The sequence below is a fragment of the Schistocerca gregaria genome, chromosome 4 (genome assembly GCF_023897955.1).
Source record: "Schistocerca gregaria isolate iqSchGreg1 chromosome 4, iqSchGreg1.2, whole genome shotgun sequence".
Lineage (NCBI taxonomy): Eukaryota > Metazoa > Arthropoda > Insecta > Orthoptera > Acrididae > Schistocerca > Schistocerca gregaria.
The window spans coordinates 420,861,526-420,876,746 of record NC_064923.1 but is presented as its reverse complement, the minus strand read 5'-3'; the positions used below and the strand labels follow the sequence as shown (position 1 = coordinate 420,876,746).

Here is a 15,221-nt window from a genome sequence, read left to right as displayed (position 1 = left end):
ACTTCAGAAGAGGTGAACAGCAAACTCCTTCGTGGGTGGCCTTACTGGATTTGCCACGTGGCTAGCCGCTTAGAACCAAGAGTAGTGTGCCCAAAGTGCCGGCATTTGAAATGGGTTGAGGAACTATGGCTGCATCATTAGGCAAAGGAAACCTGCATTGACATGTGCTGGAATTTTCATGCTGTTAAATGAAATATAAACAAGTCTGAATTGATAAGATCACCATCCACCCTTTCCATGATGTTCTGCACATTAAAAATGCTTGTTTTGGCCCACTCAGCTTTCCGTTCCTCTTTGAGAATATCAAGTAGATCCCTGCATGATACGACACCTTTACTGTCGTTCAAAGTGTTCTGCACCCAGCTTTCTGGAGGTTGTTTACTTGTTGGGAACTAAACATTTCTGCCAACAGGGTCCCATTTCAGAAGCACTTTACAAAGTTTAAAGTGCTGCAGACTCCCTCTAAACCCCTTTGGATACAGAACAGTGAAACCTTCTCAAAGCTGCCCTTTTTATTGTATTATTAAAAACACCTTTTGGTCAGAAGCATGCAGTCTGTTACTATAAATGACAGCATACTGAATAATCCCTGAATCACGAGGACTTGCCACAAATGTCCTTTTGTTAGACTGGGTGTTGGTACCTAACAGCGGCCCACCATTCCGGTGGGAGGAAGAAGAGGAAATTTCGATAATTCCAAGTCAGTCCCACAACCAGCTAGGGAAATAAAAGTCCACCTAGACAGAGCCCAGCATGCCTACATCTGGTCACTAGTGTAAAGTAATGGTAATGATTTTATCAACTCAAAAATGTATTTGTACACACACACACACACACACACACACACACACACACAGAGTCACCAAAACTGTTGGCACATTTATACCATTGCGACACTAGCCAGTCAATTTCATCTTTGAAGAAGCTAGTAGGATGCAGTCACACACTTCGTTGTCCGTCGCAAATTGATGTCCGCGAATAGCTTGTTTTAGAGGTCCAAACACATGAAAGTCACACAGTGGAAGGTCGGGACTGAACGGTGGATGTTCCAGCATTTCCCACCGAAACTGCTGCAATGTCGCCTTCACCACATAGACCGTGTGTGGGCGGGCATTATCATGCAGGAGGATAATGCCATTGGACAACATGCCTCAGCGTTTTAACTTTATGGCTTGTCTTAAGTGCTTTAAAGTGGCTTGATAATGCTGGGCAATGATGGTGGTTCCCTGTTCCAGGAACTCGATAAGCAGTGGGCCCTTGTGGTGAAAAGAGAAGGACATCATATCCTTACCAGAACTGGTGTACACGACCTTTGATTTCTTTGGAGGTGGTGCAGTCACAAGTTTCCACTGCTTGCTCTGACACTTGCTTTCCGGTTCAAAATGGTGACACTATGTTTTGTCACCTGTGACAATAAGTGACAGAAAGCCATATTCCTCCTCATAATAATGCTGTAGATGACTCAAAGACAGAGCCATTCGAGTATTGCACTGTTCGGCGGTCAGTTGGTGGGGAACCCCTGCACACAGATTTTATGTAAATTGAAGTGTTGATGCATTATGATGTGGGTGGTACTCATGTTAATACCCAGTAACCAATAGATCTCGTCCACGGTAATTCTGTGGTTGTCCATGGCTAAAGTATTCACTTCCACAACCATTTCTGGAGTGATGACATGATGAGCCTGTCTGGGACGAGCATCGTCTTCAAGTGACTTGCGCCCTTCGAGGAATGAATCACGCAAACTGTACTCGCCACACACAGCCTTCATCTGTTGACACATTTCATGGCCTCCAACTCAACACTGCTGCCAAAAAATCAAATCACTCCTCGTTGTTCCTGCTTACTTGCCTGCATGCTGAGTAGTGGATGATAACTTGTGTGACCACCTTCTCTTTGTCTTTGACATGAAACCACACTGGTGCTAGCGTTAGTCTCCCTACTAGTAGATGGCATCACCGTACCCGCAGTTACGTGATGCCATCTTACATGTAAGGCATAGGTAGGCACACTGACCAGGTTTCATTTCAACGAACCTCATAAATCACATAAAACTGAAGTGTGGCAGGATCCCCAGGGCTTGCCCACTAAGGATTGTTTCACCTCAACGGCCATGCGTCTCTGTGTGCAGCACACCTTGAGACAGATTTTTTTTACCATGCTTATGATCCAGGCAGTCCAGTCATGATCTCCATTCCCTGTGACACAAGACATTACACCGTCACATCATAAAGTGGTCAATGAAGCATAACCAGAGCTGACATGTACAGAGGACTGGCAGTGCCTACTACTCCCCAGCTCAGGAACCCTGGGGTTGCCAAGCTGTAGCCAGCTAATGAATGGTGAGCTGCTGAAGGCTACCCACTGTTAAGAAACTTTGAAGGAAACAGTGACTACTGCATACTAGGGACAGTAAAAAGTGTGGTGCTACATATGTAGATGCCAAATGAAACACACTTGGACGTGAAGTGCGAAATAATGAAGCATTCAATGACTACAAAGCAGAATCTTGTCTACAGCTCTCTCACGAAACCCAAGGAGACTGTGGTCATACGTAAAGGTTGTCAGTGACGCTAAAGTTAGTGACCAGACACATATGGATGACACAGGATCTGAAGTTGAGGAAAGCAAAATAAAAGTAGATATGCTGAATTCCATTTTCATATATGAAGATACAGACATACAGCCCCAGTTTACCTCATACCACTCCAAAGATGAATGACACACAATTTGTCAAACAATGGAAAATCCAGGATGGAATGTAATAATATTAATGTCCTGCCTGCTATCCCTCCCACAGTGGTATTCCACCATCCACCGAACCTACATCTGTCCCTAGACAATCCCTGCTCCCAACCCCTTACCTCATGGCTCATACCCCTGTAATAGACCTAGATGCAAGACCTGTCTGGTACATCCTCCCACTACCACCTACTCCAGTCTGGTCATGAACATCACCTATCCCATCAAAGGCAGGACTAACTGTGAAACCAGTCATGTGGTCTACAAGCTAAGCTGCAACCACTGTGCTGCATTCTACATGGGCATGACAATCAACAAGCTGTCTATCCACATGAATGGCCACTGACAAACTGTCGCCAAGAAACAAGTGGACCACCGTGTTGCTGAACACGCTGCCAAACATGACATCCTTCATTTCAATGACTGCTTCACAGTCTGTGCCACAAGGATCCTTCCCAACAACACCAGCTTTTCTGAATTGCACAGGTGGGAACTCTTCCTGCAATGTATTCTACGTACCCATAACCCTCCTGGCTTCAATCTTCATCCATCCACCCTTTCCCTGTTCCCATTCCAGTACTACACCCAGTCTTTTTACTTCTCTCCTTTTCCACCACCCCTGTCCTCTGACTAACTCCCAGACTGCACACAGCTGCCCTACACTCACTCTACCTCATATACCTGCACACACCCCAGGCAGCACCCCACTGTTCACCACTTCTACCCTACTATCCATCCTCATCCTCCTCCCCCCCCCCCCCCCCCTCCCCAGCCTGTTGCTTACCCCCACAACAACTTTCCTTTTCACAATATTGACACATATATTTGTGCCAATTATGTAGAAAAAAAGCTGAAATTGGCAAAAGTAAATAAGGCACCATGGCCCAATGGAATCCCTAACAGGTTCTATACAGAATTCACACCTGGCATTTGAACCATAATACAACTTCAGTTCTTTTATTAAGAAAGTACAGGTCATGTCCGTCCACAAGAAGGGGAGCAGAAGTGATCAAAAAAACTATCTCACAAACACGCATACACTGTAGAAGCCTAGAACCTATTCTGAACTCAAATGTAATGAGATATCTCAAACAAAATGACCTCCTCCATGCCAACCAATATGAATTCCAACAACATCAATCATGCAAAACCCAAACTGATCTTTTCTCACATGACATCCTGAAAGCCATGGATCAATGAATTCAGTATTTCTTGACCACTGAAAAGCATTTCACTCAGTACCACGCCAACAATATTTACCTTTTAAAGTAGAACGGCATGAACTGTCAATGTTTTGTCTGACTCGTGGGGAAGCACCAAAGAGATGAAAAATCTGAATTGGCAAACTCTTAAAAGATAAGACGCAAACCAAAAACATACTCACAACATTTCGAGAACCAGTATTACAACAAGAACTTAAATCTACACTTCAGCAACAAACAAATGCATGGCAAATTTTGAAAAAAAACACAAAATCACCAAGATCATCAACCATAAATGGAAGCTCAAAACTTAGCACAGACTTCAATACAAGATGCTTTTGATAGTTTCCACAACAAAACCGAATGAAGAAATTCTGGTCATATGGAAAGTAAGACACACTCAATACTTCACTGTGCATATAGCAATGGTAATGTTGCCAATGACAGCACCAATGAAGCCAGAGTTACTAAACACGGTTTTTCACCATAATAGATGTAATAAATATTCTGTAATTCAAATCAAGAACAGCAGTCAACACGAGTAATTTAAAGTAGACAGTTTTGTTGCAACAAAGCAACTTATTTCACTTAATAAAATCAAGTCTTCCAGAAAAGAATGCACACCAATTAGGCTCTTTCAGAGTATGCTGATGTACTAGCAACATTCTTATCAAACAATGAAAAGTCCAGCTTGGAATATCAACAATATTATAAAAATGACAGACTGGTATTCACTGTAAAGACGACACGTTGAGTTACAGACAAGCACAATGAAAAGACTGTCATGTATAAACTTTCAGCCAAAACTTTCTTCAGAAAAGAAAGACTCTCACACATGAGTGGTGGGAGATAGCACTTGAGTCCAGGTGTGTAAGGTGTGCTTGTTTGCACAAATGTGTGTGAATTTTTTCTTTTCTGAAGAAGGCGTCAGCCAAAAGCTTATGCATAACAATCTTTTCACTGTGCCTGTCTAAATCTCAATGTGCCATCTTTATGGTGAGTAGCACTGTGTCTCTCTCTCTACACTCTTACAGTTATAAACAACCAATTGCCCGATTAAGGATCCATCCCAAAAGACTGGGAAGTTACATGGATCCCACCAACACACAAAAAAAGAAACTGAAGTAATCTATTGTATTACAGACCCATGTTGCTGACATTAATTTGAAGTAGGATTTCGAAAAATACCCTGTGTTCCAACATTATGAAATACCCCAAAGAAAATTACCTATAGACACATAACTAGCAGGGATTCAAAATACACTCCTGGAAATGGAAAAAAGAACACATTGACACCGGTGTGTCAGACCCACCATACTTGCTCCGGACACTGCGAGAGGGCTGTACAAGCAATGATCACACGCACGGCACAGCGGACACACCAGGAACCGCGGTGTTGGCCGTCGAATGGCGCTAGCTGCGCAGCATTTGTGCACCGCCGCCGTCAGTGTCAGCCAGTTTGCCGTGGCATACGGAACTCCATCGCAGTCTTTAACACTGGTAGCATGCCACGACAGCATGGACGTGAACCATATGTGCAGTTGACGGACTTTGAGCGAGGGCGTATAGTTGGCATGCGGGAGGCCGGGTGGACATACCGCCGAATTTCTCAACACGTGGTGCGTAAGGTCTCCACAGTACATTGATGTTGTCGCCAGTGGTCGGTGGAAGGTGCACGTGCCCGTCGACCTGGGACCGGACCGCAGCGACGCACGGATGCACGCCAAGACCGTAGGATCCTACGCAGTGCCGTAGGGGACCGCACCGCCACTTCCCAGCAAATTAGGGACACTGTTGCTCCTGGGGTATCGGCGAGGACCATTCGCAACCGTCTCCATGAAGCTGGGCTACGGTCCCACACACCGTTAGGCCGTCTTCCACTCACGCCCCAACATCGTGCAGCCCGCCACCAGTGGTGTCGCGACAGGCGTGAATGGAGGGACGAATGGAGACGTGTCATCTTCAGCGATGAGAGTCGCTTCTGCCTTGGTGCCAATGATGGTCGTATGCGTGTTTTGCGCCGTGCAGGTGAGCGCCACAATCAGGACTGCATACGACCGAGGCACACAGGGCCAACACCCAGCATCATGGTGTGGGAAGTGATCTCCTACACTGGCCGCACACCTCTGGTGATCGTCGAGGGGACACTGAATAGTGCACGGTACATAAAAAACCGTCATCGAACCCATTGTTCTACCATTCCTAGACCGGCAAGGGAACTTGCAGTTCCAACAGGACAATGCACGTCTGCATGTATCCCGTGCCACCCAACGTGCTCTAGAAGGTGTAAGTCAACTAGCCTGTCCAGCAAGATCTTCGGATCTGTCCCCCATTGAGCATGTTTGGGACTGGATGAAGCGTCGTCTCACGCGGTCTGCACGTCCAGCACGAACACTCGTCCAACTGAGGCGCCAGGTGGAAATGGCATGGCTAGCCGTTCCACAGGACTACATCCAGCATCTCTATGATCGTCTCCATGGGAGAATAGCAGCCTGCATTGCTGCAAAAGGTGGATATACACTGTACTAGTGCCGACATTGTGCATGCTCTGTTGCCTGTGTCTATGTGCCTGTGGTTCTGTCAGTGTGGTCATGTGATGTATCTGACCCCAGGAATGTGTCAATAAAGTTTCCCCTTCCTGGTACAATGAATTCACGGTGTTCTTATTTCAATTTCCAGGAGTGTATATCATTCTTGTGAAACACAAGTGTTTCTTTGTTCACACAAAGTAAAGAGTGCTATTAGCTGATTCCATATTTCTAGACTTCGACAAAGCTTTTGACACAGTTTCTCACAAGCAGTTGTACATCAAATTGCAGGCCTTTGTAGTGTCTCAGTAGTGCAACTTGATTCATGAATTCTTGTTAGAGAGGTGGCAGTTCGTAGTAATTGACGAGAAGTAGTCTCATGAAACCAAAGTGATATCTGACACCTCCCCCCACAAGAAAGTGTTATAGGCTTTCTGCCATTCTTAATCTATCTTAATCTATTTTAGGAGAAAATGTAGGTGGCCCTCATAGATGGTGATGCTGCTGTTTACCACCTAGTAAAGTCTTCAGGAGATCAATCAGTCTGCAAAACAATTTAGAGAAGATATGTGCAGGATGCAAAAAGTAGCAGTTGAGACTAACAAATAAGAGTGTACTAAAAACTCCATTATATTTTCCTTAAATGACAAATCACAGAACTTTAAGTGTTGTTGACTCAGTTAAATACCAACTGTGAACAATTTAAACCAAATGTGGAGAGGGCGAAGCAAAGACTTCATTTTACTGGCAGAACATCTAGAAGATGAAAGAGATCTACTAAAGAGAAAGCCTACACTACACCTCTCCATCCATGTTGCGTGAATCCTAACAAAAAGGCTTGACAGAGGGCATCGAAAAATATCATGGAAGGGGAGCTTGTTTTATAGTATAACAAAATAGGAGAGTGAGTCTTGAGGATATGGTAAGCAACGTGGAGTGGTAATCATTAAAACAAAGGCATTTTTCATGACAGTGAGAGTTCTTCATAAAATTTCAGGCACCAACTTCCTCCTCAAATGGTAAAAAAATATTTTATTGAGTCACACCTATGTGGAGAGAGATGATGATAATAATAATTAAAAAAAAAAAGAGAAATCAGAGATGGTACAGAATGATTTAGGTGTTAAATTTTTCCACATGCTATTCAAGAATTGAACAGTTGAAAAATAATCTGACAGTAGCTCTATGAACCTTCTGCCAAACACTGGAATGTGAATTGCAGAGTGGACATGTAGATGCAGATATAGCACCCAAAAAATATTGTTACTGTAAGAACCACAAAGAGAAAATTAGACTAGTAAATGCATGCACAGAGGTATTTAAGCAGTCATTCTTCCCACCCTCCATATGCAACTGGAATGGGAAGAAACCCTAACATGGGTATCATACTAAGTACCCTTGCCATTCCCTTCACAGTTGTTTGCTTACTATTAAAGCGAGGAGAGAGACAAATGCTATTTTGATACGATGATTCAGAAATCTGCTGCAGACAAAGAATAAAAGATAAGTCAATTACCTATGAATAAAATAACGGTCAAATTAAAAAAAAAATTCTTGTCAAAACAAATATAATTTAACCACTCACCACAGCTTAGCGCAATCACTGTTTCTTATCTTACTGTTTGTGTGTGAGAAAAGTGATCACAAGAGCTCTCCAGATACTAAGACTACAACAAATATTTTTTATCAAAGTGAAATTTCTTATAAACAATATGAGTTTCTCTTTGATTACACCTTTACTTAATGTTCCTACATAGTATAAAGATATGGGTAAAATGTAACAGGGTCTCAAAGCTTTTACATAAAAAAATTACAGTTGCTGTGAAATGGAAAAGAATCTTTTTTGAGTACAAGTTTAAGTTTGCATTGTATGTTCTACATCGTACATACTGACATTAAAACATGTATTTTAAGTATTTTCCTCTAAGGAACATAATTTACTAGTACCAAATAACTGAATAATCAATTAATTATTTGTAGCCAGGAAACCATAACAACATTTAATTATTCCAAATGCTTGAAGCATCAGCTATCCACATTTCAAAAACAACCTACAAGTTAGATAGATAGGCTGGTGTAAAGTTTGTAACTGGGAATTTAGTGACTTCTTCTCAAAATAAATAACCGAAGTGTGCCAGATCTAAAATTACTCTATCCTACAGTACTTCACAACAAACAAAGAGCATATACATTGTGAGTTTGCTTTATTGGTGCATTAAAGTATTGCAAACTAACAAGGGTGGATGGGAGTAGGCATCAGCTATCCAAAAAAATATGTACAGTTTAGGAGGGAGTAGGGGGAGGGGGGAACGGTTGCAAAGGAGATAGTAGCTGCACAGGATAGTGCACAAGATTTCAGTAGAACCCATTCCTCAGATATGACAAGCAATCGAAGTGGATACCATTAGTATCTGCCAGAATATGTAGTGCAACCAGGACAATGCTCATATTAAGAGCCACCTCTACAACTTTATAGAAGAAACTTCTATATCGGGAAGGTTCAAATTCACTAGATCACATATTATGTATACCATTACCTGAAAGCATAGAATTTAATGTTCTGTCAGAATATGCTGAAAAGGTTTGGTTATGCTGTATATATAAAGACAGAGAGAAGTCAAAGAGGAAGAGATGGGCCCTGTCTGTGCTCATTTCAGTTGACAGCACTGCAGCCATGTACATGCAACTTCTTCAATGATGCTTGACCGATAGAAGTGGAGAAAGTACAATCAAAGTAATGGTGTACACTTTCTTCACACCAAGCAACCTTCAAGGTGTGATGTGACTGTGATGTTAGGGTGCAATGTGACATGGTTGCAAGCAAGCACTAGACACGAAAAATGGAAGTAAGACTACCCATGGTGCTGAAATTTCCTATGATATGCCTCACACCATCTTAAAACATTATGTCAATAAATCAATGATCGGGGATATTATTTTTTTTTTTTTTAAATCATCATACGGGGAAAGGTATTTACCTTCTATAAAGAAACACCAAAGTACTGAACATTCTGGTTGTGATCAGGTCGACCCATTGGTATTTATAACATTTTAAAAAGCTCACTGCCATTCTGACAGTACTAAATTCATGGGGAAAGGTGGGACAAATACATAAATGTGATGAAATTTCAATTCTTCATGACCCTTCTAAAATTGGGAGTTGCTGTAGGAGTTGGCATCAAAAGCAAGTAAAACTAATTCTTCTGGACAAGAAAATACTATAGTCTTATTGTGATCATCAACTGATTGTAAAATGATGCTAATGATTTGCTTTTGCAATGGTCCCACAGACTGCAATGTTAGCAAATGAGCAACACTGGATGTAAGTCACACTGTTTTTAACTGATTCGGAGATGTCTTTTGGAGAATACTGACTCACAGAGGGCAGCATTATTAATGTATAATGGATATGCAACCCACATATCAAGCAAATTAGTCTGGCTAACACAGTAATACAATGTTAGTATAATGAAGCTGCCACCTTCCACTGCCTACGTTTTACAACCTCCCCCTCCAGTGTTTCATTGCTATAAACACCGATCTGTAATACTGATCGTCTGACATTGGTAGTAAGTCTGACTTCTCTATGTAACCTCAATGTTTTTCAACAGGCACAGATATCCAAAATCAGATTAACACAGTTTATATGGAGGAGTGCCTCGATCCAGTGGCCCACAATTTTTTAGATAAATGAGCCCATATGAAGACAATTTTTCAACAAGTCAAAACTTTCATTCACAAATTCAACATTTCCATTTTATATGGTAATTACCATAAATAAAGTAACAGAAACAATAGCAAGAAACAAAAAAGTGGCAATATAATAATGATCAAGTATGTCCAGGTTACCAGCCAAATTCAGTAACCTGCAACTATTTGACCTTACTAATATCTCACTACCAATTTATAAGGCAAACACACAGATTTCTGGATAAAGATATCCAACAACTGTTGGAACTATCATTGTGTACTTCAGAAACAACCATATTTGCTGATAATCTCATTGTCAAGCACCCCAAACCCATGCTGCCTCAAATGTTTTAATCTCTTCCAACTGACAAAAAATTAATCTTTTTTGTATGGTAGAGCTTCTTGGATTTTGTTCATCTCTTCTAGCCTTCTATAATATTCTTTCTCCCAGTGGTACTAGTCCAGGAGGATAAGCACATGAGCCTCTATGAATATTGATATACAAGGCAGACTAAACCTTCAAATAACTTAATATGGTAGACTTTCATCATCCTTGTATCATATAGCCTGTGAAATGCCAGTAGGCCTACTTGCATTCTAGTCTCAGCTCAGCTAACAGACTACTGGTGTATACTCACTGCATATTGTCTTTTAGTTTTCAGTGAAACACTACGTTTTATCTAAACCACTGCTTACAAAATCTATTTACATAGAGGCATTATGTCAACAGGACATGAATGAGAATCTCTGTGAAAATGTTACAATTCTTCGGGGTATTTATAGTCATTATTAGTGTATTTGTTTTTTAAACAAAGTGCTCAAACGAGGAAAAACAATAGAAGTGGAAGAAACATTTCATCAAATAATACCTGAAATTAACTGTCTAAATATCACCAAACGGAGTGAAAACTATGAGTGATAAGTTTAATTTCTGTAAGATATATGAGCAAAATCTGCATTAAGCACATGTAGTAATGTTATTCAGTAAGGCTGGGTTCGGTTCACATAAAAATTGAACAAAATGATGGAACTTCCAAACACATTTAATGAAACTACAGGCACTTAAAAATTGAAGTATGGCTAAAAACATATCAAAGAGCAAACATCATTACTAATTTTTAATGATTCAGGATAGCAACTTCAGCATAATACCAATCTTGTATCTAGTAAGCAGCCCTGTAACTCTCATCCTACAAAGTTAAAACTGCAGTTTTAGGATGACAGAAGCAAGGCACACTACACCACGTTAAAATGTTTTGATATTATATTAGTTACTGTAAGTCATATTTTCATTGCAGAAATAATCTGAAATCTGTTTTACTTTCATTAATGTATTCTTTTTCGCAGTCTCAATATCAACAAATCCAAGAACAACAAAGCACAGAAAGTGTCAGCCACAAAAACTTGCTTGCAACAAGATCAAAGACCAGAAGTAACTGTGCATGCTGTTATTTCAATATTTTTACTGAAGAGAGTAACAGGTGGTACAAAACAATTCGGCCTACCAATGGAAAACAATTCTGGGATAACGAATAGACCTACTATCACAGTGAAATATCTATGGTGTCCAACATGTTTAAAAGGTCTATTAGAATTGTGAACTACATGTAAAATGAACAAGTAGAGTTCAGTTATTTTATATTTCGTTATTTTTCTTGTCTCAATCATAAATGGCCAATGGATAAAGATCAGGTATTTTTTGTCGTCTCCCAGCTTACTACAGCGGCAACGGCTGTTTTTCTCCATTTAAAAATGTGGTAATAAATTTCTTCCCATTAGGTAAGTCTGTTCACATTCGAAACCAACTGTTACAGTACAATATTGCTAATGGTAATGAAAACACGGTTTCGTTTCATTTGCAAAGTGACGTCGTTACAAGACAACAAATTATAATTTTTGTGGTACAGTCATAAAAAGAAAGCGTAGTTTCTCAAAACCTCTAAAGTGTTCATGGTTCTTTCATGATGACACGGGCAAGTTCAGCAAGCCTTACTACTTTTGTTAAATGAACATCAATTAGCGTGTTAGAAATGCAGTACGTGCGTAACTGTATTGTTAGAACGTATAGAAAATCGCATGACATGAGCTCAAGAGTACACGACGGGCATCTCACATTTCCTGGCAATAATCAATAATTTATTTGTAAACTGTAGTTTTAATTCCCCACGGTAATATGATGCCATACCATCGGTTACGTCAAATCATAATACCAGTTTTATCAGTCAGTAAATGAATGTCACTTCTTTGTGGTGGGGTATTACAGGGGTTAGGGTGATAATTGATCAACGCCGATAAACAGTTTTATTAATTCTCTAAGAAGTGACAGCACTGTTCCAATACTGACCATTGGTAACTGCGATGTGCAGGTAAGCCAAGATAGCTGCTTGTAACATGGTATAAACACAGGAAGACGTCATTGCTTCAGCGTTTGAAAACTTATGTAACAGTAATTGTAATTTCCGCGTTACAGTCGAAGGTCATTTTTGAAATACTTTTCATTGTACAGGCTGAAACTACTTTCAGCCATCATTCACACCCACAACAAAACCACTACGACTCACAACCAATCACGCTACCCATTAACAACAACATATTGGGAAAGAACTTAGTATCCCTCCGCGGCTGATACGTGGTATCCTTTTTTAATCTTTGTTCATTAATTATTTTTCCACCTGTTTTGAAAGGCAGATAACTTATTTGTAGGAACAGTTAACCGTCGTTTTTAAGCTACATATAGTTCGTCTTGTGGTGTATCACTAATTTAGAAGTGTTGGAGACAGAAGTCCTTACGCTCAAAATGTGAGTCTAAACTTCTCGCGAAATTAATTTTACTTTTAATCGGTACCATTCACAGACAATATATGAACAATAACTACACTCTCAGAAATAACACCAAAAGAGCATCTCAATGGCAAATGGCAATTTCCTCTGTCGTTTCGAAGATTCGTAACCTGTCATCTATGGGCATTTTTATATCTTACAAGTTTATCAGTCGCGAATTTTAATTCGCACACTCATCGTCAGAAGTAAACGTGATTAACACTTGTAACATTAGCAGTTGTCTTCCTTCACCCAGTAACTCTTCTCCTTAGTTTGAAGAGATTTTCCTCGGATGTATGACGGATGCCCACTGTCAGAGAGTGAATGGATTTTGGACAAGAATGCACATAAATCAGAAATAAGTCTGTTATACTGTATGCATAAAAACTCCAGGAGAATATACCCATCAATTATGGGCGCCCCCGTAAATGGATACAAGAAGGGGCAAGATTCTAAAGTGACCATTTTTTGACACAACTGTCCGGCGACATTGAGAATGTACTGTGTCCCAAGAAATAAACTTGACAGGAAATACACAAGTCGTGTTGTATCTAAAACTTAATGTTTTAAAGATACATTGCTTTGTAAATATAAAGTATGTTCAAAGCAAATCTTTTTTTTTTAATGTATTAATGATTGACATCCTTTTATTGATTCTTCTGAAATGATATACCTACTATTTACGATTAATTCCGCCGTATCAGATTGATTATTCACAAAAAAAACATTTTTACCGTACCAAAAAATGAAATATCAGAATGATTGAGACCATCTATTACTTCAGGAATTAATAAATGAAAATGCAGAACTACGTATTCTGTAAACCACTGCTAGGTGAATGGCAAAAGGTACTTAGCATGGTGGTACTACATCAATTTTTCTTACCTCTGGAATGGTATATGCGCATAAGAAAAATGACTGTTTAAATGTCGCTTCTTGTGTCTTGATTAGTCTAATTTTGTCTTAATATTTATGGAAAAAGCCTATACGTATTTAATGCCGCCTCCAACACTGTGTTTACCAAATTCACATTTGACCATGTTCGTGATTTTATTGCATTATTTTGACGCCATGTACTCATGAATGTAAGAAACCTCCCAAAACTACCCTCAACTTGACCGATGGACGTTTTAACAGCCCAGGTTGCACTTCTTAAAGTTGTAGGCATCCAAATTCATAAAGAAGCCATATTTTCGACCTTAGAATTTCAGTCTTTTTTTTCCTTTGATTCACCACTGTAGTATTTGGGTCCATATGTAAAGTACAGATGTACACACCTACAGCGCAGCATCTCTGTATCCTTCACAGTGACTCAAACCGCGTAAAACTGGATGGAAATTCAACAAGCCGTCACGAGTCTTCTTTCTCCGCAAACAAGCAGTATACTACTATTGCTTGCAGTTAAGTTGTGTGAGGACGATGCGGAAAAAAACGTAGCACTCGTGTAGGAGTAAACTGCAGACTTTTACGTTAGTAGTCCAGTAGTTACAGATTGAGTTAGGATTGCTAACTATCCCATATTTCTCTAGAAATCCGTATTTTGACTATTTTTGCCGATCCCATCTCTCATATTATTTCGAATTTATCCTATTTTTACCTGAATTTTGCAGCGGAAGTTAAAATAATTTATTTCACCTGACACGCGACGGCTGTCTCTACAATCTCCGGTCCTGGAGTGTTCAAGTAAAAGTCGATTCATACGTTTTTGAGCGTCGACGGTCAGAGGAATTCCTGAGTATTCGCACTACACAGCACGTCAACGTCGAAAGAACGTCGTGACCATGGAGATAAAAAGAAGAAGGGAGTTGTCATTACGTCACAAAATTTAAGCTGTTGTCCATCATCTTATATAACCTAAAACATTAGATTCACGGCATTCATACCTCCATTGTTCACCACTTAGATAATTCTCATGAAGTCACTCTGACATCCCCGTGTCCAGTTTCGACCAATAGGGACTTTTGTGGTTGTACGCCAAATGGCATGTACTGCTTTGTTTGTGCGGAGACGTAGTTGTGTCAACAAAAATGCCAGCTTGCATCGTTTATGGATGTACTAACCGATCCGATCGCAATCTAAAGTTTAACAGAATGAAATTTCATTATTAAGTGAAATTGTTCTAGTAATATTCTTGTTTGTATGTATGAATTACGGTTGTGCTGTTTACTTTTATTCATTCCTGTTTTTTATTGCCATCAAAACCACAAGCGGTCCGACATCCGAGCTATGTGGTTATCAA

At 40.2% G+C, this 15,221-nt stretch overlaps 1 protein-coding gene across 2 annotated transcripts in view; it reads right to left on the bottom strand.

Moving 5' to 3' along the window:
- Positions 1 to 13,075, bottom strand: part of LOC126268105 (TGF-beta receptor type-1) — a 197,861-nt gene extending 184,786 nt beyond the window's left edge. Inside the window, exon 1 of one of the 2 annotated variants that reach the window (XM_049973616.1) lies at positions 12,507 to 13,075. In XM_049973616.1, the coding sequence (XP_049829573.1) occupies positions 12,507 to 12,579 (73 nt within the window). In that variant the 5' untranslated portion in view covers positions 12,580 to 13,075. The remainder of the gene's footprint in view (positions 1 to 12,506) is intronic. The other variant, XM_049973617.1, reaches the window with a different exon arrangement.
- Positions 13,076 to 15,221: the final 2,146 nt, after the last annotated feature.